Here is a 22,501-nt window from a genome sequence, read left to right as displayed (position 1 = left end):
TAAGACAAAAGGAGAAATTATGAAATAAATTTTAGTCACATCAAGACAAGGGGATGGATGATCATCTTCCTCAAATCATCTCCAACAGCATCTAAAATCCATAACTACGGAAACAACATTTCCATAGCTTCCAATGCCATTTACAACTTTTTTTTTTTTTTTTGGAAAGATATGGCATTTGCAACTGTTAGTTCCATTTTTCACATTCAGTTATTACAACACTGTCCTTAGCTTCCTCTTCAAGCATGTATTTCCTTTTTCTTATTTATTTGACTTTGTTCATTCAAATCGGGTGATCATCCGATGGTTCTACCAGTTCAAATGCCAAGAAGACTCAAAAAGGAAAAAAGAAGCGGCCTTACATATGAATTACTCACCTACGGCTAAAACCAACAAAAGATCTGGCGAATGAGATGGACTTCGCTCACAGAGAGTTGGAGAAACCTCTGGCTTTGTTTAGGTAGGGTTGAACCATGGACCCGCCGCACCATTCATATGCCCATTGCTGTGGATCCCAGCGCCATTTGGCATTATAGAAGGCGGCAGCCCAACAGCCATTGGGGGTGGCGCAGTAGGGTATAAACCATGGGAATGAGGGAGAGAGTGGGGGCTTACAAGAGAATTTCCGTTCCCTTTACATTGTTGGAGCACATGAATTTGTCGGAGTCCTTCCTCGTGAATGCGTGACAAAGTCTCCAGCTCTTTCATCGATAAGGCTTCCAAGCCCGCACCATAAAGCGGAGCATGACGAGACATTTCTTCTTGAAGAGAAGCTTCGAGAGTATGTATATATTGCTGCAAAGAAAGAATATAACAGTTAGCCCACGAAGCCTAGTATTTGGCATGCACATATGTGGGATCATGAGTAAACAACAGATATTGCACAAGTTTGCATTTATATGAGGCCACGTTATATTATTTGCACGGTATTTTCTGTACGATACCCTATTGTATTTTATGTTTGTGGGGTACCTTGACCCAGGGCAGCCCATTGATTTTAATAAAGTTTCTGTTATCTCTCAAATAAAATGTTTGTAGTGAACAATACTTTTCCTTTCTTTTTCTTTTTTCTTTTTTGGAGAGAGAGATAACTATGCAATGGTTTCTAGTCCCTTGCATGCTAAATGCTTTCAAGCAAGTATGGTATTTTCACAGTAAGTCACATCACTAGGATCTTTAGTCCAGCACCAATTGGATTGATTTATAATAGCAATTACAATTTTTTCTCCTTTGTGTTACATTTCATGTCAGAGTCCTATGGTTGTATTTGATTAATCTTGGATCTACTATAATTATCTTCTCTCCCATTGATGGCTAAGTAGAGGGGCATTTGTTGTGGGTGGTAGGTAGTGTGAAGCACGATGCAAAATTGATCGGCAATCTTATGGCCAAGACAAATGCCTCACAGCCACAGGTGGTGATGTATATTGTTGGCCTTACCAATAAAATAATTAAATAATTTAAAAAGGAAAAAACTGAAAAATATATTAAAATCTCGCTAAATAGAAATCATGATTAATGATGTGAAACAAGAAAGGTCACATTTTGGTGACACTGTATAAATGCATGATTAAGGTAATGAACTTGTCATCATGTGCATTATATTCAGTAAAATATCTACTATATGCTGTATTGATATTAGACAATTTTTTTGATAAATAGCCAGCACTGAGAATAAACACTCACATAACAATTGTTTTCCCTTGCATCAACACATTCATATCTAGTATAGTTGTCTGTGACTCAAAAGTTCAAGTACCGCATTTTTTAAATAAGATCTAATAAATCATCACAGACCATTACCATCGCAGTCTACACCTATGATTTGTGTGCCCACTGCCCAGTGACAACACAAATCGAGACGTCGACATGGCAAACTCCAAAAAATCTAAAAACAGAGACACGCCCGTCCATACACATACAATAATCATAATTTACACCACGGTAAATGTGGTCTTCATTTAACAAACTAAGATATCTTAGGACTAAGAAATTATAAGTCAAACAAACATGAGATAATCAAATAACAGTGCATTCATCAATCTAAGCTATAATTACAGACTTCACTCCTTTTCTTTGAATCCCGATGATAGCACTTCAATATTTCTCTCAAGTCTTCAATATGCAAAGGGAAAGAGAGGCCGACGTGAAATGAATATGACAGAGAAGAAGAGTATTTTTAGGGGTCTTTTTTTTCCCCTAATTAAGAAGATTCATACATTTGCGATGAGTCAATAGTTAAGAAGAGCTAATAATAAAAGATGAGTTAAAACCATTGTTTTGAAAATCTTACGATTTGCGATTCAAATCAAATTGTAAATTTGTATGAATCTTGCAATTTCCGATTGAATCATACGATTAGATCATAAATCCTTTTTTTTAAGTAAATTGCAAAGCTATTTCTTTTAATTAGATCATAAATCCTAAAATTCACAAGATTCAAGAGATTTATCGTACTTAAGGTTTTCTTTTTCTTTGAGCAACATCCTACTTTTGTATAAAATGAAAATCGAAGACCCCATTTTCCCTCATGCATTAGAAAATGCCCTCGTAAACCCTCCCAGAGAAGGATGAAGAAAGAGAAGGAGGAGGAATTTGAACAAATCGAGCCAGGTTCCAGTTTGAACTAGCAAGAAGGAGAAAAAGAAGAAAGAGAGGAAGTCCAAGTTCCAGCCAGTTCTTCTTGAAGCAGTTGAACTAGTTCAAACCTATCAAACAAATTCCACATCCAGTTCAAAATAACGAAAAAATAAAAAAAAGACAACAATGACAAATACGAAGAAAGAGAACTTAGTGACAATTGTCACCTCCTGCCTAAAGCAACTCATCGCCTGAAGCAAGTAAGTTAGCATATGCACTTTGTCCTCATTTGGAAAAGCTTCTCATTTTCCCTCTCTGAGGGGACGGAACGGGCTGAAACAAGAGAATGAGCATAGTCGGAAACGACTCGTTGATGCTTCAAAAAATTATGCTTTTTACCACTCAGAAGGCAAGATTTGGAGAAACAGTCATTGTGGGTCAAGATGGCAAAACGTGTTCTTTGCGAGTTTTTCTTTTGTTTTTTCTTACTTCGCATGAAGAAAAGTGCAAAAGCACTGCAAAGAATGCCACCTTTCTCTTTTTTCCACACTTAGAATGTAAGTAGGCACGGACTGCATGTCACCTTCTTTGGTTAAGATTAGAAGTAGGACCGTATGTCACCTTCTTTGGCTAAGATTAGAAGCAAGTGGGGATGGTGATTGGTGAGAATAACAGTTCTTTGTTTATTTTTACACTTACTTTCTCCTTTTGTTTTATAGTGACAGCATATGCACTTACTGTTACAAAATGAATATGCAGATAAATATCAACATTGCAACAAACTTTCTTTAGGGAACGCATGTCAGTATGTGCACAAAATCAAGCACCGTGCATGTGCTTGAGGGCATTACTTACATCAAGGAGGACAACAATGATAATAAGGACAACAACGATGAATTGCCGGTTTTTTATAATTAAATTTATCATTTGATGTTTGAAATTTTGAGAACTGATATGAACTTGTGTTTTTAATTATTTTTAAGATTATTAACCAATATGCAAGAGGTTGGATGATAAATGAAAGATTAACATGTGACAAGTTTTTAGTAAAAGATGACTGCTCTAGGATTTCCTATTTTATTTAGCAAACAATTCGTATTATGATATTAAATAACTAACCCGGACGGGTGTGGCTCTTTGGCTTAAAGTCATGGGTATGCTCTCCAAGGACGTGGGTTCGAATCACCCCGTAGTAAACCCGGTGCGCGTGGTTTACAGGGGATTGCGCGCATCCTTAGGGAATAGTCCCGCCCTAAAATGGGGTGGGGATACCCTATGTCATCAAAAAATGATATTAAATAACTAAAAATGGTAGTTTCTATTTAAATTAATGAAAGTAGATAAAATTAAATAAAAAGTCATTTTGTTATTGTCTCTAATTTATTTATATTTTTTAGTTAATAATTTTTTATATTTTTAATTTAGATATATAAATTGGAATGAATCTTATGATCCAATACGATTCAACCCCCATAACGATTTACGATTCGATTCTAATTTTCAAAGTATTGGTTAAAACAGTCTTTAATTCATAGGAGTGGCAGGAGGGAGTAAATATTTCACACTTGACGCAGTACAAAAGTGTGTTGACATGCCCGCATTAAGTAGACACTTCTAGCAGTATGTTTACAAGTATCGGAAGGCACATTGACAGGCATGTCAGTATCGACACGGGCCGATGCGCATGTTAGTATCGACATAGCCACATAGGTCAATACACATTTCAGCAGTAAATTCAGTGTCAAGTAAATCATAGGTCTGCACAGAAAACAAGATGAAGTACACTTTTAAGGACCATGAATAAAGACGGCAAAGAACTTGGCAAAAAGAAGAGAGGAATAAATATGGCAGCAACCTTATTCTAAATCCTTAACATGAAAAATTTAAATTAAATATGGACCATAGTCATAAAAAAAGTCATGTTAGAGATAGGTGTTGGGACTCTTAACAGGGTAGAACTCGCCCGTAAAAGCTAGCTGTTAGAGGGGGGGTGCCCATCCCTTATAAGCAAATCCACATCCATTGACTTTTTCGATGTGGGACTATTTTTGCTTTCACGTGGAACCCCGGTTTGCTTCCGAGGGCGGGAATGTCCCTCGGGGAAGATCTCAGTAACCCCGATAATGCCTGCGAGGACGGAATAATCCCTCGGGGTAGATCTCGTAGTTCCCACGTTGCACCCGCGTGGATGGGCGAGATTGTCCACGTTGCTTCCAAGTGGAGGGGGAGATTGTTGAGGGTTCCACGTGAAAGCAAAAATAGTCCCACATCGGAAAAGTCAATGGATGTGGATTTGCTTATAAGGGATGGGCACCCTTACTCTAACAGCTAGCTTTTAGGGGCGAGTTCTACCCTGTTAAGAGTCCCAACAATAGGGAATACTTTTAATCATAGTTTTAAAACTCCCCCACGTAATCGTGGACACTCCTGAGTCGACACCTTTTTACATTGGCCGCATTCCGTGTTTTGTTGTCTCGTTCAGCGTTTTGTACCACATAGTCAATAAAAACTCAGTTGACTCTCCCGAATTATGACCACGTCAACCGAGTACTCGTCAACTGAGTATTCGACCTCATCGTACCAAGTCAACTGGGATTTTTTCGGACGCGTTCCGCGTCGCGTCCGCATTTTTATACATTGTGTTTTAATGAAAAGAAAAGAGAGGGAATGGCTCAAATTCATCCTGTCTAGCATCAAAGATCTCAATTGCATCTCCTTTGCAGGAGTTTATGAGGCAAATTTGAAAAAATGGCCATTGTATAATAATCCTCAAGGATCTAGGACAATTAACAGAGCCAAATCATAAGCCTTTTCTAAAGAATTTATTAGCCGACCCCAACTAGTTTGGGACAAAGGCTTAGTTGAGTTGAGTTGAGTTGAGAAATCATAAGCTTTTCTGGCCATTGGCTACTGGGAAATGATGCCACCTAGTCTTGTCAACTCCAAGGGTAGACTGGCAGGAAAGGTCCAACCTCGACAAACAGGGAGAGACTGGCTCAATTGCAGATATTTTCACAAGCTATCCTCTACAACAGATGTTACCTTTAATGTAAGGGAAACATCTCTTCCCAACTGCAACAGCTTTGGGCGGACGTTGTTCATCTTGGACATTATTAACCATAGACAGCAAGAACCAACAGCAAGAATAGGTAAACAAAGTCCTATAAGGCCAATTATCAAAACCACTATTCAGAAGACTCACTAGCCAACTAGAAACTCAGCTAAGTTTCTTTGTTTGTACAGGTCATCAAGTTCACATTCTGAACTCTTGACTTCTATTAGTGATGTCAACGATACCAGTACAAGTAAACAGTAAGCACAATCTATTTTTGAAACTTGAAAATGGAAGTGATAAAATCAGCCAGTCTTCTACTTATTTTAAATTGTTTGATTTTTCTATTCAATTTTCTTGGGTTTCTATGTGCTGAAAAAGGTTTCACTCTAAAAATTAAAAAAAAAGGAATATTTTAAAAACTGCAACCATGATCGAACCGGAAAAGTTTGTGGTTTGGTCCAAAGCAGTTGGACCATTAATATTTTTTAAAAAAAATTAAAAAACAAAAAACAAGAAAATGAATAAAATAAGTGAAAATAAAGCACTTTAGAGAGAGGAAGAGAGAAGAAAACATCTTATTTTACACATAAGAAAGTAAGGAAGATGAAATGAGAAATACATGTTTTAGTTTCCTTGTTTATGTGAACTTCTAGAGAACAAAAACTCCTATTATTTTAATCCTAATTAACTTCTGACTTAACGAGTTAGAAAAAAAACAAGAAATTAAGTCTTAAGATTCTCTATTAATTGTTAAGGTAACTTGGTAAATGGTGGTCGTTAGATTCAAGTTTTCACTTTTTTAGTTTTGAAGATAATATTTTATTAAGTAACTAATAGTCTAAATTTAGAATATAAATGAATCAACCAGTTTTGCACCGAACCAGCTGGTTCATATTGTTTGCACACTCTAATAACAAAACCGGGCATCAATAGTTTTTTTTTTTTTTTTAATTAAGGAAACTTGAACAAACTGCACCAAAAAAAATGCTGGTTCTAGTTGAACTGGGTCAGACCGGCGAGTTTGGTCCAGTTTTTGAAACATTGGAAAATCAACTAAACCATTTCAACTATTTTTCTACCATATAAGCAAGTCCCCAAATTTTTAAATATTGCTGCATTGAGCCATTTTCTGATTTTCCAAAAAAAATAAAAGAAGAAGAGACGTGATGATACAACTAGCATAAACATAGCAATCAGAATCTTGCCAATTGGTAGAACCTCAAGAAACAGTATTAAGAAAAAAGGGATAATGCAAAACCTCGCAGGCGTGCAATTTTGCCTCCATTCCATCAATGTATGCTTCACATCGAGCAACTTGTTCTTCCTTCTCCCGTTTTTCTCCTTCAGTTTGTCCAACTGTTTGTGTTAAGCGCCGAACTTCATTTTCAAGTGACTGCCGAACTTCTTCCCGAGTCACAGTCTCTGTGGCATAGCGTTTCAACTCTTCATCAAATCTTTTCCGTGCAGCTTCTGCATTCTTCAACCTTTCTGCAAGGGCATTTTTCTCCTTCACAACTCTCTGCATTTCAAAGATTAAAATCAGTAGTGGCGCCTGTGGTATCAAAATTGAAGTACTGGGACATGAATAGCGAGGTTGGAGTTGTTAATACTTAATAGTGAATATTCACAATGATAGAGCTCAATATGCACATTCCCGGAAGAAAACATGCAGCAAATTGTTTTACATGTCTATAAAATAGTGTACCATGAAAAAGGCATTAAGTGGCAGTTTACTATCACACATGCAGAGCTTCCATGATTCACTAATCAGGAGAGTGACAGCTGACACGCATCCATGTATAAGATATGGTAAGGTAGCACTTCACCTTAAGAAAGACTACAGTTATGAAACTGAATGCTTTATTTTCACAATGATCACTTGATCTCGATACATAAACAAAGGCATCATTCTCAAAGTTCACATTGTCATCAGAACAGATCTCCCAAGTCTCTCTATGTTCCAGAAAAGGAATCAATAGCTTTAGTTTGATTCCAGAATAGGAATCAATAGCTTTAGTTTGAAATGGTTCCTGAAAATTAGTAATAAAGAAAAAAAATAGAATTTACCTTCAGTTCATCACGCTTTCGAGATTTTAACTGTGAAAGCTGTGTCTCTGCATCATGAAGACGGTCCTGAAGGACTTTCTTTTCTGCAGAGAGCTTTGCAATTTCATCATCTCGTTCTGATCGAAGCCATTCAAGCTGATTTTCAACTTCTTGTATCTGTTCGGAAAGCTCCTTCTTTTCCCGAGTATAACGGTCCATTTCGGCCCTCATATCAGACTGCAATTTTCAGAAAGTATCAAGTTGAAGCATTTCCATAGAAATAACATATGCTTGGTACTAGGAGCATTTTCAAAAAACATATATTTGGCACTTCCATGGTGATATTAGAAAGTCATATAAGAGAGAGGGTACCTTAAGACGGCTAGTAGTTGCCTCTGATTCACTCAGCATTTGAGACAAAGTAACTTTTTCTCTAGTAAAATTGGAAAGTTCAGTTTGCCTTTCCTCACGAGAACGAATATTTTCATCCTCACTGGCACATAATTGATGCCAAAGGGCTGCACGATCAACATTGGCAAGTTCAGTAACCTCTCGCATCATGCTCAGAACTGGCCTTGCAATCCCTTCTTCCTCACGAACTAGGAACACCAAAATATCCAAATCTAAATCTACTTCACGACAATTATCTGAGGGACTGGTGGCACGGTCAACAAGTCCTTTCAACATCCTTCCCCGGTAAACCTCATTAGCATACATTTTAAACAGTATCGCATACAGCATCTTCACAAACTCCTGCACTCGGGTGTCTCTAGAAAGGGCCAATGCTTCAGCAAGAATAAGAACCGGAGTAAAATCATCCTCTTCGATAGACAACGGCACATTGGTTTTCCCATCAAGGATATCTTTCATCTGAGAATTATCAGCTGTAGATCTGGAATTAATTCTCAACCTTTGAGAATGACGACTTTCCAAGACCATGGCCACTGATTTCTCCCCAAAGGCTCCTCGAGCAACAGCTCTCTCAAAGACCTGTGAAGCTTGAACAGCAAGTGAAGGTATGGATAACATCTCAATCAGGATATGAATATCAGACATATGACGGCCCGTAGACCCAACTTGTTCTTCTGCCACATGCAACCCTTCGGCATTAAGCCCATTTTCACAATAAGAAAAGAGTTCACAAGATGTTGTTATGCAATTGTGTCCAAGCTCACAGTCAGAATCAATATCTTTCAGCATAGCTTCAGCAATGTCTGTCCAACTATTCACAGTTTTGATTAGAACATCCAACACACAAGCTGAGACTTGAGCCCCCAAACTTTTCAGCCTAGAACGAACTGCTCTGACCTACATACAAGGACAAATAAAAAAAATTAGACGAAAACCAAAGGCAAGGATTTGGAATGATAACTCACAAGTGGTCTTCCAAGTGTGATGAAAAAAAAATGGAATCTGGATTAAATTTCATAGGTGTCTGCATGCATACTGCTTGAGGAAGATGCTGGCACTGAGATGCAGCTTTGAAAACAAAACTCAAGGCTGCTGCAAGTGGCTCGTCATTGGAATCTGTCAACAGTTTGAAACCTTGAAACAACACGCGTTCCCACACCTCACTGCCAAACTCCAACTGACTAAGAGCACCCAGAACCTGTATAATAGTATTTTTTTTTATTAGGCCCATTTTCTCAATAAAAAAAGAGCACCCAGAAATACAGACGTGTATATATACATAGTGCGTGCGTGCGTGCGTGCGTGCGTGTGTGAAGAATCCATAACCAGGATTGAAGATTTTCCACTTTAAATGTAAATAAATCCATATTTTAATAGCAAATCTTAAGAAGACTGCATAAATAGAAAAACAGTCAACAAATATATCTTACAGGAAGTTGCAATCCAGGTTCTGCATCTGGCTTCTGAAGACGATCGAGAAGAGCACAAGCAGCAAGCGGATGTTCCGAGTGATCAACCAATTTTGGTACCAAAGCAACTAGGTCTCGCTGAAGATGTTTTGGAGCTTTATCCAGTACAAGAGCAATCTTTTGTGCTGACTGAGGCCTTCTCCTTGGCTCTGGACAACCTTGTGGAACAACACCATCTAGTGCTCTGAGTGAATTTACAATCAATCCCAAGAGCTCCTCAGACTGCTCTGGCCATTTAGTCTAAAAATACATATTGTTAAACCAGTTAGTACATGAGAATAAGGCTTGGAAATTATGAACATATACGATTAAGTGAATGTACCTTAGGTGCCCGAATGAAATTATCGTCTACAGAAATATCTTCGGAAGACGATTCTGGTGGAGAAATAGGCTGTCCAGGGACAGCCTTTTCGGGCATCTCAATCCTATTCAAGTCTGAGCTTTGTACTGCATATGCATTGATACTTTCATCCACCCCAGAATCCAGTCTCTGGTTTATGGGACACTGCACAGTGTCTAGCGCTCCATTTTGCCTACTAGACACTGATGAATTGACTGACCCATTACCATCGGCAGAAGGTTTTGAGCTCATATCAGAAGAATCATCGCCTGTTCTTCCTTCTGAAGGTTGGCAGCACTCGACCATTATATCTAAGAGCAAGTCAATGATTGCCTGCTGCAAGACTTTAACCCCCATCAACAAATTCATTAGACTGGGAGAAGTTGTGTCAGTCCTAGTGACCTCTTTTTTCCCACCATTAATACCGGATAGCTTGGTTGGAAGAAGTAGACGTTTTACTTTAGCTGGGTCATCAAGATAGACACGGAGACCAGTCAGAAAACCAGCTATTGCACCGGCATCCATTAAAAGTTTTTCCCTTAATGTAACCTGAGGCTGTGAAGGATTATCGCCATATGTAAGGTGAAAACCTGCCCTTGCAAGAAGATTTCTAAAAATGTCTTCTTCATCACCACTTATTCCTTCACTGTCATCAGAATCAATAAGTTCATCTGGATCTGTTGATAATGCATCTTGATCATCCTCTGAAGCCAAAACCTGACAAAAGAAAACCCTGATCTCTAAGCAAGTGCATCCATGTATCAATAAATGGAAGAAGATAACAATTATGTTCAAGGGCTTCCTTCTGCGTCAGCAAAAGGACTGGAATTTGAACTACTAATGAAATTTTGTGCTGCTTTATACATCATTGACTTAAGCTAGAACACTTAACCAGAAAATCTGAAAGCATGTCAAGTGTCCACCATGAACAGATCTCAAAAGCAAGTATTCAATTGTAATTCGAAAGCAAGCAATGTTTTCAAACAATATCTACTCCAGCAGAACCTATTAATCACCAAAAAAAACTGAAATCCTATATTTGCTGGAATGTGAATTAGCAAGAAACGCACTGGGATCAGTCGAATGCTAGATAAGTGCAAGATGTAATGGACTTGATGTGGTCCTCAGCATGCCTGGAAGTTGGTTCAGGATAAGTAAGCATGCTGTTCCGGAACGTACTGGAAACAAGAATTGGATATGATGGGTTTTGGTATGAATGTAGCAGAAAGTTACGGCTGAAAGATCAAAGCTAATGCCTGGATTGCCTGCTCCAACTCCAACTTTGAGTGACCAGGTAACAAATAGGGACAATTTAACCCTCATGCGAATGAATGGCAGTCATAAGCAAGCGTTGGGAGTTATGCCGTCCAGCACCGCTTTTACGAAAATCTCATCTCAACCCGGCATGACATGGGAGTTATGTCCTCCAGCATAGACGTTGCAGCGTTCCCGAAGATCAATTGTGATTCCAAGGGCGGGCAATCCGGGGAAACTTCATCGAGCATATGGCTTGCAGGCATCATGGAAAATATGCGGCTGCAACACTTGAGGTCTAGCCTTCCTATATCAGGTACATATGTTATATTTAAAATTCCAATTAGATCTTTTCCTCTCTTTAGTGATTTGCAAGGCACAGGTCTAGACACAAGCATCCTCCAAGAAAGGGACAGTAACCCAGTAGTAGATTCCCCAGATCCAAACCCCCAATTTTTAACAGAACCAGAATTTAATGTGGAAGAAGGGGTCGAGAGTGTTATGGAGGGAGAGGAAGTTTCCAATGACGGGGGCAGAAGGGAAGTAACAGAGAAGGACAGTTTGGTCTTGGTAATGCAGCAGGAGGAAGATGTGGTGACAATTGTGTGGCAAGGTTCGGAAATGGGTTGGGGTCTTTGGGAAAAAAAAGTCCCAATTCAAAGAGTTGGTTAGGAGTAGCAAACCCGAAATTATATTATTCAAGAGACAAAGATGGGGACAGTAAACAGGGTAGTAGTCAAGGGTTTAGGGGTTCAATCACATTCGGACTTTATCACCTTGGATGCAGTGGGGGCTTCCAGAGGGATCCTGTTAGCCTGGGATCTGTTCAAATGGGAGCTTCAAGAATCTTGTATAGGAAGATTTTCAGCCTCGATAATTCAGTGTGGACGTTCACAGGAGTATATGAGCCAACAGTAAGAGAGGGAAAATGTCACTTATGGGAGGAGTTGGAGGAAGTTAGAAGGAGGTGGCTTCATCCCTGGTGTATTGAGAGAGGACTTTAATAAAATCAGGGTGAATGAGGAAAGACGGGGGTGTAACAGATACAGTCAAAATATGGTTGCCTTTGCAGACTCCATAGCAAACCATGAGATGGTTGACATACCATTGATGGGTGCGTAATTTACTTGGGCAAGGAACTCTAGTCGAAGCCTGATTGATCAGTTTCTTCTATGCCCTCAATGGTTAGAATCATTGCCCATTGCTCCTAGATCCAAGACTGGAATGCTGGGGCCCCACTCCGTTCAGATTCGAGAGAGCATGGCTAGAGACCCCTAAAATGGAGGAATAAATGAGTGTGTGGTGGGCGGAACACAAAGTAGATGGGCCGGTGGATGTAGTGGTTTGGGAGAAACTTCGTCATGTTAAAAAGAGGTTAAAGGAGTGGGAATTCCCCAAGGTTAAAGGGGGAAGGGAAGAGATGGATAAAATAAAAGAAGACATAAACGGTTACAATTGCAGGAAAAAATATCTTAGCACCAAAAATCAAGAATGAAATGGTTGAAAGAGGGTGACAAAAACACAGCATATTTTCATGGCATAACAAGTGCAAGGGGGCGGGGAAACAGAATTGAAATACTGGAAGTGAATGGAAGGCCCACAGATAACAAGGAAATGATAACTGGAGAAATCTTCGATTTCTATACTAGGTTGTATTCATCGGAGGGAATAGTGCACCCAGAACCGGAGGAGGTGGAGTTTAGTTGCATGGGAGTGGAGGACAGGGCAACTCTGGAGAAACCATTCCTAGAGGAGGAAGAAGAGAGGAGTTTTCTCTCTAGGGCGAGACAGAGCACCAAGTCCCGGATGGCTTCTGCTTAGCCATCTTTCAGTGTTGTTGAGACTATGTCAGGGAAAACACCTTGAGATTTTTTAAAGAATTTCATGAGGGTATGGAATTGGATAAAGGTATTGCCGTATCAGTGCCACCTTCACATAGCACTAATTCCCAAAGTACAAGGAGCATCAAAGGTTTCAGACTTCTGCCCTAACAGCCTAGTAGGATGCTTATATAGTGGAGCACTAAAAACTGGTCCTCCCAAAGATCATTTCCAGCAGTAAGTGTGCCTTTGTTAGTTAAGGACAATCTTAGACTGCTCCTTGATTGCAAACGAGGTAGTGGACCCTATACTCTAGAATATGAGTAGGGGGAATAGTATGTAAACTGGATATGGAGAAGGCCTACGATAGGGTAGAGTGGGCATGTCTCTATTACTAGCTTGGGAGAATGGGTTTTGGTTACAGGTGGAAATTGTGGATAAGGAATTGTATATCGCCAGCGTGGTTGTTAGTGCTCATCAATGGATCACCAAAAGGTTTCTTCAAATCCACAGGGGGATTGGGATAAGGAGACCCCCTCTCCCCTTTTTTTCTATTTGTTATAGTAGCTTAGACCCTAAAACGGCTTATGGAAAAAGGCAGAACCCACGATCTGATTAAAAGGCTTTAAAATGGGACAAGACGGGGTAGAGGTGTCTCATTTACAGTTTGCAGACGAGACGATACTTACTCTGTTGTTTAGCTTTCCCCAAGTTTCAAAAGTAATGAATTTAAAAGCCATTCTCAGATGCTATGAGTTGATCACATGCCAAAGATAAAATTTTCATATATCTAGAATATTCGCCTTAAACATCGACTCACAGGTGACTGAAGACTTAGCAGGAATACTGGGTTGTCAGTTGGATAAGCTTCATACCACATACTTAGGGTTGCCTCTTGGGGCGGGTAGACCTAAGAAAACTAGTCAGGACCCTATAGTGGCGAGAATAGATAAGAGATTGGCTTGGAAGCGGAATCTAGTCTCGAGAGGTAATACAGTCACTCTCATAAAAGCGGAGCTGGCAAACATCCCAATTTATCAATTGTACATGTTCAAGTGCGCCATGAGCATTGTGAAACGAAAACGAATATAACATATTCAACAAAGTTTTTCTATGGGCGGTTCAGATGAGAAGTGCGGCATCCCCTTGGTTAGTTAGGAAGAAGTTTGCAAACCTATCAAGGGAGGAGGGTTGGGGATTAGAAGGATCAAAGAAATAAATCTAGAACTCCTGGGTAAATGGATTTGGAGGTTCGGGGAGGAGGAATCCCAATCGTGGGCCAAAGTGATTGTACGCAAATATGGGGCAGTACCAGGAAATTGGGATTCTACATAAATTTTTAGAAAGGGGGGTGATAACAGTTTGGCATGACATTATGCGCCTGAGTCGGAATAAGATTCAAAGTATATTCAGGTGATCGCATAAGATTCTAGAAAGAGAAGTGGTGCTCACAAATCCCATTAAAGGATCTCTTCCCTGACTTATTCGCAATATAAGCGCATAAGGAAGCCCTGGTGAAAGATTGTTTTGAGCGAAGCGATGATGGGTGTTCTGAAGGTCGGTATTTAGAAGCAACTTCTTTGATAGAGAATTGCAATCAGTGGCTAGGCTTCTGAAAACATTATAAGAGTGCTACGTCAAGCAATCAGAGGTGGACAAAAGGCTGTGGATCTGAGATTCTACTTGGCTTTTTACTGTCAAATCCTTCTATCACCAGCTTGTGTCTTGCCCTCAGCTCTCTAAAGTAGCTTTAGTGTGGACGATCCAAGCGCCTCCCAGAGTATATACCTTCGGTCGGGGCGCTATACTTGGACGGATTCAGACAATTGACTTTTTGCGAAAGCGGGAGATGCAGATAGTAGATCACTGCGCCTTGTTCATAGCGGCGGGGGAATCAGTCGACCATATATTCATACATTACAAATTAGTGAGGGAAGTGTGGAGTGGCATCCTAAACAGGTTTGGGATGTCTTGGGTTTTTCCCTCCAAGCTTTTGGATCTTTTGGAGGGCTGGTCGGCAGTTCCATGGAAGAAAAAAGGTAAGATTATCTAGAATGTCTCTTTTAGCCACCTTGTGGGTGCTATAGAAATAGAGGAATACTAGTCTTCGAAGTAGTAGCAAAATCCCCTTCATCCCTCTTCATGAAAGTGATAGCTCTCACTATATCATGAGTGAGGATTCTTCCCTGCTTTAGGTTTGTATCTGCTTACGCCTTATGGGAGGGCTGGAAGGAGACTTGCCTTAGTGTAGAGCAAAGGCCCATGATCGTGCAGGAGTGGGAGCCGCCAGCCCAGGGTTTCTGAAGCTAAACTTTGATAGATCCAGTATGGGTAAACCAGGTCCGGTGGGAATTGGAGGTATTCTAAGGGACTCAATGGGAGATGTCATTTGGGCTTTTGTAGGGCCTATTGGATCTCATATGCAAGTGAGGCGGAGGTCCATGTAGCTCATCTGGGGATTAAATGCTTGAAAAAAGATTGCTTGGATAGGGTGGTTGTGGAGTGAGATTCCCTCAACGTCATCCGATGGCTTAGAGGTTCTCACCTCCCCTCCCCCTTTGAAGATTTGCTCAGCTTTTCGACGAGATCCAAGACAAATGGAATGGTCGTCGATCATTTTCAAGCATATTAGAAGGTTCGCCAATAGAGTGGCGGATAGACTAGAGAGGGAGCATGTAGATAAGGCGGGGTTGGATATATTCGATTTCCTCCCCCTTTGATTGCTTTTTTCCTTTTGTTCTTTTTGCCATGCCTATTGTTTTTGGTGTCTCCTTGTACTTCCAGGTTTGACCATCTCGGTCTTCCATTCAGGTTTAATGAAAATTTACTACCATTACCAAAAAAGAAAAAAGTGTTACTACATGAAATGAGGAAACATTCAACTAGACAAGCTATGAGTCAATGCCTATGAAAGATCTTGACTATTAATGAACCCAAAAGGCTGCTCTTTGCCCTGATAATATTGGTTGCATGTAATTATCATCGATAATTACAACGTTTGAATATTTTACCTAAGCAAGATTACCAACATGAAAGAATCGATGCATCGATCTTGGGTTGTGTAACCATCGCATGCTTTGCAGCACTAAAAGCTACACACACACTAACCACCCCATCATCATTTTAGCACCTATCCCAAGAGAATGAAACATCAGACATATAGGACTCGTAATTCCGTAATGTATGACTCTGTACACTATTCTTTTGTAAATAAAAGATCTAATTGTAGCCCAGAATCATCAGGGCCATGAAGTTATCGAAAAAAGTGAAAAGAAGAGTTTAACACATCTAACCATTAATCTATGTTCCATGCTTGACCCACATGTTTCATAGGAATCAATACCAGTTGATAGATGAAATTGTTAGTCAATTTCATCCCAACTTTGAATCAATGATAATTGAATGCAACATCATTTTCTCTCGGATTGAATCAGATTTTCTAGTGGAAACCTAATGCATCATGAGGCAAACAAAGAGAGGGAAAAGGATACTAGACTATGGTATTTGGTACTCTCGCATATCGCATGAGAGTAGTAAGATGACTACGTTTTAGCAATAACAAATGAAAATCCTTTTTGCAATGCTTTGTATATAGCAGTCCGCTACTTACCCCACTCCTTTAAATTACATTAATGGAGAGACTAAGGAGAAGACATAAGGAAATGAGAAAATATCTAGTTTTCCTAAGATCTCCCACAAGTGTTTCATATCCAATTTCAAGCATTAGGATAATGTATACCTGATGTATGTCGTGATGAAAAGTGCTCTTGGGATTTTACAAAAATTTCTTGTCATCAGGTTAAAGAATTCTTAATGTGCCCACTCCAACATGAAGGGAATGTTATCTACCACTATTTGTCCTGCTTCTCTTTCTTCCACATTTGTGGTTTGTACACAGTACACACCTTGTAGCCAAAATTCGATCATATACAAACTGCCTCTTTTCAAACTTCCAAGACAACTATCACACTTATCAAATTAGTGATGCTCTATGCTCTCAATTTGCTAAGCAGATGCAGTAATTTTCAAAAGAAATTATCGATACAGATAATGTCTCACAGTACCATCTATCTTTGGGACCATAATATTCAGTATTACTTTCTCCAAGGCTTTAACTTCCAATGTATTTGCAAAAGGTCATTGAGCAAGAAGACGTTATATATCAACAAACCCTTTTCTTCCTTTACAAGAGTTCATGGTTCAAGTCAAAACCAAATCATGGTAAGGTCATTTGCATTGGAAGGTATAGTCTTATCACCATGAAAAGGAAATGGCCAGCGTGTTAATAAATTACATTATAAAATTACAAGGAACAGAGTATTGACACTGTATGGATTAAAGGTCTATTCTAGATCAGAGAAAACAAATGACCAAAAAAATCCATCATGAAGCAATGGTCAATATAAAGAAAGGAGACATCATACTCACCTCAAGGTCTGAAAACTCGAACCAGGGGCAGCAATCGAGAATTTCGCAAACAAATACAACCGTGTCACGAGCTAGAAATCCTGCATCTGCCTCCAGCATGTCAGAGACCTTCATGAATTGAAGTACAGAATTGTTCCACGTCTTTGTACAGATGGAGGACTCCTTCCAAACTGTTTTCGCGGGATTCTTTTGATTAACCACAGCCATCCTGTATCTAACCCAAAAGTTCTTATCCGGATCACTTCCAACCGATTGATCACTTTCCAGATAAATGCATATGGTGTCGAAGGACTCATATACACCTGCATTTCGATCAGGGAATACAGTTGCTGTAATGAGAAAGTCCCCAGATAAACGAGGAAAAAAAAGAAACAGAAAAAAAAGGAACATGAACAATATCATCTTTCTCCACCCACCTATCCGCAGCTCACATCCACCAGCTTGAAAGAATTTGCTAAAGATCTTCCGTGTTTCCATTATTTCCTTGAACGATAAGAAGTTCTCCACCTTCCAAGTAAATGACCCTTTTTTGCTGATCAGATTAATTTGAGAACCTGCATTGCTAGAATCGAGCTCCTGATCAGCAAAATCTTGCATTATGGATGTCTCCTTTAAGATAAGAACCTCCGCAGAGAACACAACAGTGTCCTGAACGAGGAATCCAGAGTCCTGATCAAAGAGACTCGTAAGAGTCACAAACTCACGCCAGCCCCAGTCCTTAGCTGCTTTGGAGTAGCGATTCTGCGACTCCTTTGAAACAGATTTGTCGTCCATCTTCTGATTTACCACTGACAACCGGTGGCTCACGAAACAACTCCAATCGCTGGTGGTGTTACGAGAATCAGTAACTTCGAGAAACACCGAAAGATGGCATGGTGGCTGAGACTGCCCTGATGTCATTAAACATGTAGGAAATCCCATCAGTTATCTTTCATTTCCACAATTGAGGGGACAAATGCCTTTTAAAATGGATATTCATACTTGGGTCTGAGCATATGTCTGGGATTCAAATTGAGTGTACTGTACAGCCTTAACTATCAAAATCTTGAAACCAAATTCATTTTAGTACTATCAGGCAAAAGGATATTGTAAAGCATAAGTTATTTTAATACAAACACAAGAATGCATGACGTGGAAAACATATAAAAAGCAAATTAAGGAGAACTTCAAATGCAAATCAATAGTATGTCGCAAGAAGTGGATCAAAACAGCACAAAACTAATCATTAGAGCTTTGTTACAATGGAAAATCAAAGACTGACAAGCAGTAACTCAGTTATACTTCTTACCTCTAGGGTAGACAATCAGGCGACAATCCCGATTACCGATTTGAAACCTCTTACTCTTGACGCAGAGACCCGTTATCTTCCTCTTCTTCAGAAGATCCTTCAACCTCGTAAAATTCTCTATCCTCCAAGTGAACTTCCCGAAATGCCCATCAGACTTTCTCGGCCCGCTCCTCCCTCCAATCAACCCAGCATTCTTCGAAAAGCTATTCGATTCCTTGATCACATGAAATGGCGCACTGAACACCGCCGTATCATCCACAAGAAACCCCATATCTTCCCCAACGAAATCCGACATCTTCATATAATCATTCCAACCTAAACTAGTGTTATCCCCACTCTTGTTATCAGCCGCAAATCGTCCGTAAGAGTCCCTATGCATATGGTTGAGCCCAGGACGCTGGTTCAAGACCGACATTCGGAAAAGGCACCAGCAGCTCCTCTCAGAGATAACAGACTTCTCAGTGTCCTTGCTTTCCAAACACATGGATAGATAATCAACACCATTAACCGAGCTCTGATACACGCTGATGCGAAGATTACATTCACCAGCAGGAAACACAGGGCTCATGATCTTCTGCGTCTTGATCATCTCCTTAAATAGGCTAAAATTATGGACCTTCCAAGTGAACTTCCCACTCAAAACCTCTGGCGCAGGTCCCACGACAGAGGCCTGCAACTCGCTATCACGAGAGAATGAGACCGACTCGTTTAACACCAGAATATCGGCAGTGATGAGAAGAGAATCATTGTTGAAGAGAAACCCCGCTTTCGGATCGAGGATTGTAGAACTAGGAGTAAAATCACACCATCCATGTGATTTCTTCTTACTAGAAAAACGGTGCCATGAATCTCGCTGAATAGACTTAGAATCATCTAATTGATTGAAAATCGAAAGACGATAACTAGCGAAACAATCCCATTTTGAAGAGGAAGAGCCACGAGGATCCATGATTTGAAGGTAGACTGAGAAATAACCAGGTAGGGCTTGAGAGTCACCTTTAGGATATACAAGAAGGCGACAATCGTAGCCTCCTACATCAAAGTATCGGCTCCAAAGTGCCCTAGCTTTCACTTTAGGGAAATTAAAGATGGTCCACCGGCATACTGCCGAGTAGTCGCCGCGCCTCTCTACCGATACTGATTCTTGCCCGCCCTCGCGCGAGGCCGCCGGCTCCTCCGCCGGGGAGACTGATTTTGATGACGCCGGCGATGCCGCGGCGATGGATTTCTGCTGCCGTTGTTGCGCTGACGGTGGGTCGGAGAAGGCGGATGAGGAGGAGGAGGAGGAGGAGGTTGCTGTTTCGGTGGCGTGGTTGGGTTTCATTGTTTTTTAGGGGGGTTCAATATCTATGGATTTCTCTCTCTTTTTTACTACTACTCCCTTTGATTGGGAGGGGAGTGTTGTGTGTGAGAGACAGAGAGATAGAGAGAGAGACAGGGATTAAGAGAGGTGTGGTGAGGGTATATGGGATTGGAGGCGTTGAAGGAAGGAAGGAGATAGGTGCGCAGGATATTATGGTGCGCACCGTCTTTCTTCTGGAGAGAGATAACAGGAAAAAGGAAAGATTTTCTTCGGATGAATCAAATGATCTCACCAGTGAATGTAGACAATTAAGGTAGGGTCCAGCTATCTGTTGATCCAAACCCTTCATCTGCTGGGTCCTACTCTCGATATCAAATATGTGAGGTCACCAGGGCTTTCTTGTCGTGCTATCTTAGTAGGCTTGACAATGGATGCATGCTATTAGCTAATTGATATCAGATTAACAATGGATGCATGCTATTGCTACTATTAAGTGTATATTTAAACTCTGCAGATTGGGGGATTAGGAACATTTCATGTGCCATAATTTTGGCTATTTAGTGAATTGTGTGCAACATTGGAGGGAATTCTTGGGTACTGTTAAACTTTTTACAAAAATTCTTATTTGCAAGTGGTTTTAAAATCAAATATGATTATTTATCAATAATGGTTGTAGTGGCTTTAGAAAAAATGAATAATCTTCTTATAAACAAAATCCATCCGCCTAGACATGTTGTTATGCAGCACATGTGCATACATGTGCCTAAGTCCACGGGAAAAGGTCATCTTCAACTAGAAGCAACAAACACGATGCGTTACGAAGAGATTATCATCAAATCCTCCATCCAGTCGTTAGGTTTAGGTGCTGACACTCGCAAGTCACAGCCCTAAAGATCAAATCCAAGCTGACATTGCATCCTAGAGAAACCCTCTCTTCACCGCGTGAAAAAAGCTCCGAAATGCAATGAGAGATCACTATAAATGTTTTACAAATCATCCAAACTTCTATTTGGATCATATTCAAACATGGAAACCTTGAAGATAAAATCGGTCCAAATCAAACTATGTTGACACCCACTTATCTCTCATATGAAATGAGATATGATCCCAACAATCACCACCTTGGCTCGTTTTCCAATCACCAGAGACTTTTTGTTGGTATTTCCACTTGTTTGCAGCACTGCAGACATCCACCGGCGTTCTTAAAATTCACTAGGTTATCTCTCGAGGAAACTCCATAAAACTCATCTTCCTACTAAAATCTCTTTTAACCTTTCAAAACTTTATTGGATTTGGTCTTTTTTCACATATGATAGCTCCAACCACGCCTTTGTTGCCACGGTTGTAAATAAAAACTCATGGGCACAATACAATCTACACAACACGTGCAAGGTATGATTAGAAAACAAATAACAATATGCATTTCGAAAGTATTGCCTACATCCATGGGAGAGAAGTCATATTTCACCACAAGCAACAAGCATGTGAGATTACAAATAGATAGTCACCAATCTCTTAACCAAATCCTTGTGCAATCAACACTCGCAAACTAAACGATCAAACTGAAGTTATCCTCACATTCAAGTGAAACCTTAGTTCCTTCTTTCATCCACCTAAGAAGCTCATTTTATTCTTCTCGTCTCATGAGGTATGATAATACGTTATATAGATTTTGAGGTCACCTAACAAAAGTATGTCCCTTGCTCTTCCTCTCCTAGTTTAACATAGCAAGAAAGTTCCAACAATTTTAGAAACCATCTAAACTCATCTCTTTGTTTCCTACTCAAACCAGAAATTTTCAACGAGGAAAATACTCCCAGACGGGCCTCATTTATCTCTCATGAAAACATGGCGTAATCTCTATTTCTTGGTTGCTTTGAAGAGTTTTTTACTGCATCCCAATTGTTTTCATCACCACAGACATCCGATGCCTTTCTGAAAACCACCAGATTACCTACCTTCCCACTAGAATATTCGCTAGGCTTTCAAAACTTTGTGTGGGGAGCCGGTTTTTCCCCCCACGCGTAGGACGACAGGGGATCACCACATCGGGTTTTCAGGGGAGTGTTTATTTGATATGTGTTACTTGCGGACTTAGGATCGTGGTCCTAACTCCGCAAGATAGAGAAACTCAGAGTCGCCACCTAGGTCAGGGCCTAGGACCCGTGCTTGTTCTTCAAATGAAATGAATAACGATACTCGAATTTCGTTAGAAGAACAGTAACCAAAATGGGTTCTTTTGCTCTGTTTGTTTAAGGCATGGTCCTTGCAGATATCTGGATAAGGGTTATGGTTACAATCGGGAAAGGTGTTAGGCACCCCTCTTGCCCAGACGAATCCGGTCTCTTAACTTAGATTGGGATTTTTCGAAGAACTTTGACCAGTATAAGTTATCTTTTTATCCTTTATTTAAGTTATGATCAATTACAGAATGTAAATAAAGTGAATTTACAAAAAAAACCGAAAATAAATGGTAGTTATCCTGATTGAGATCATTTGTTATAGAA

At 40.0% G+C, this 22,501-nt stretch overlaps 1 protein-coding gene across 2 annotated transcripts; it reads right to left on the bottom strand.

Moving 5' to 3' along the window:
* LOC143879445 (uncharacterized) lies at nt 1-20,253 on the bottom strand. Of its 2 annotated transcripts, XM_077381830.1 has the most exons (10): nt 18,692-20,252; nt 17,820-18,293; nt 17,404-17,705; nt 9,884-10,618; nt 9,523-9,801; nt 9,129-9,290; nt 8,054-8,989; nt 7,703-7,918; nt 6,894-7,154; nt 1-795 (listed from the first exon to the last, which is right to left on the bottom strand). In XM_077381830.1, the coding sequence occupies exons 1-10, from the start codon at nt 20,013-20,015 to the stop codon at nt 457-459; spliced, it is 5,028 nt and encodes a 1,675-aa protein (XP_077237945.1). In that variant the 5' UTR covers nt 20,016-20,252; the 3' UTR covers nt 1-456. The 2 variants fall into 2 exon arrangements, with proteins under 2 accessions (XP_077237945.1, XP_077237944.1); XM_077381829.1 differs by having other exon boundaries at nt 17,404-18,293; nt 18,692-20,253.
* Between the last annotated feature and the right edge of the window lie 2,248 nt (nt 20,254-22,501).

Source organism: Tasmannia lanceolata, unplaced genomic scaffold, assembly GCF_043159265.1.
Source record: "Tasmannia lanceolata isolate RefF3 unplaced genomic scaffold, GAP_Taslan_0.1 ptg000006l, whole genome shotgun sequence".
In the NCBI taxonomy this organism is placed as follows: domain Eukaryota; kingdom Viridiplantae; phylum Streptophyta; class Magnoliopsida; order Canellales; family Winteraceae; genus Tasmannia; species Tasmannia lanceolata.
The sequence above is the reverse complement of the archived record's forward strand: the minus strand, read 5'-3'. Positions and strand labels throughout refer to the sequence as shown.

Coding starts and splice junctions, on each gene's coding strand:
- LOC143879445 (XM_077381829.1), bottom strand. CDS start 20,015: ATGAAACCCAACCACGCCACCGAAACAGCAACCTCCTCCTCCTCCTCC. Junction 9,291..9,522: donor AACCTGGATTGCAACTTCCT/GTAAGATATATT, acceptor ACTATTATACAG/GTTCTGGGTGCTCTTAGTCA. Junction 8,990..9,128: donor GCCAGCATCTTCCTCAAGCA/GTATGCATGCAG, acceptor CCTTGTATGTAG/GTCAGAGCAGTTCGTTCTAG.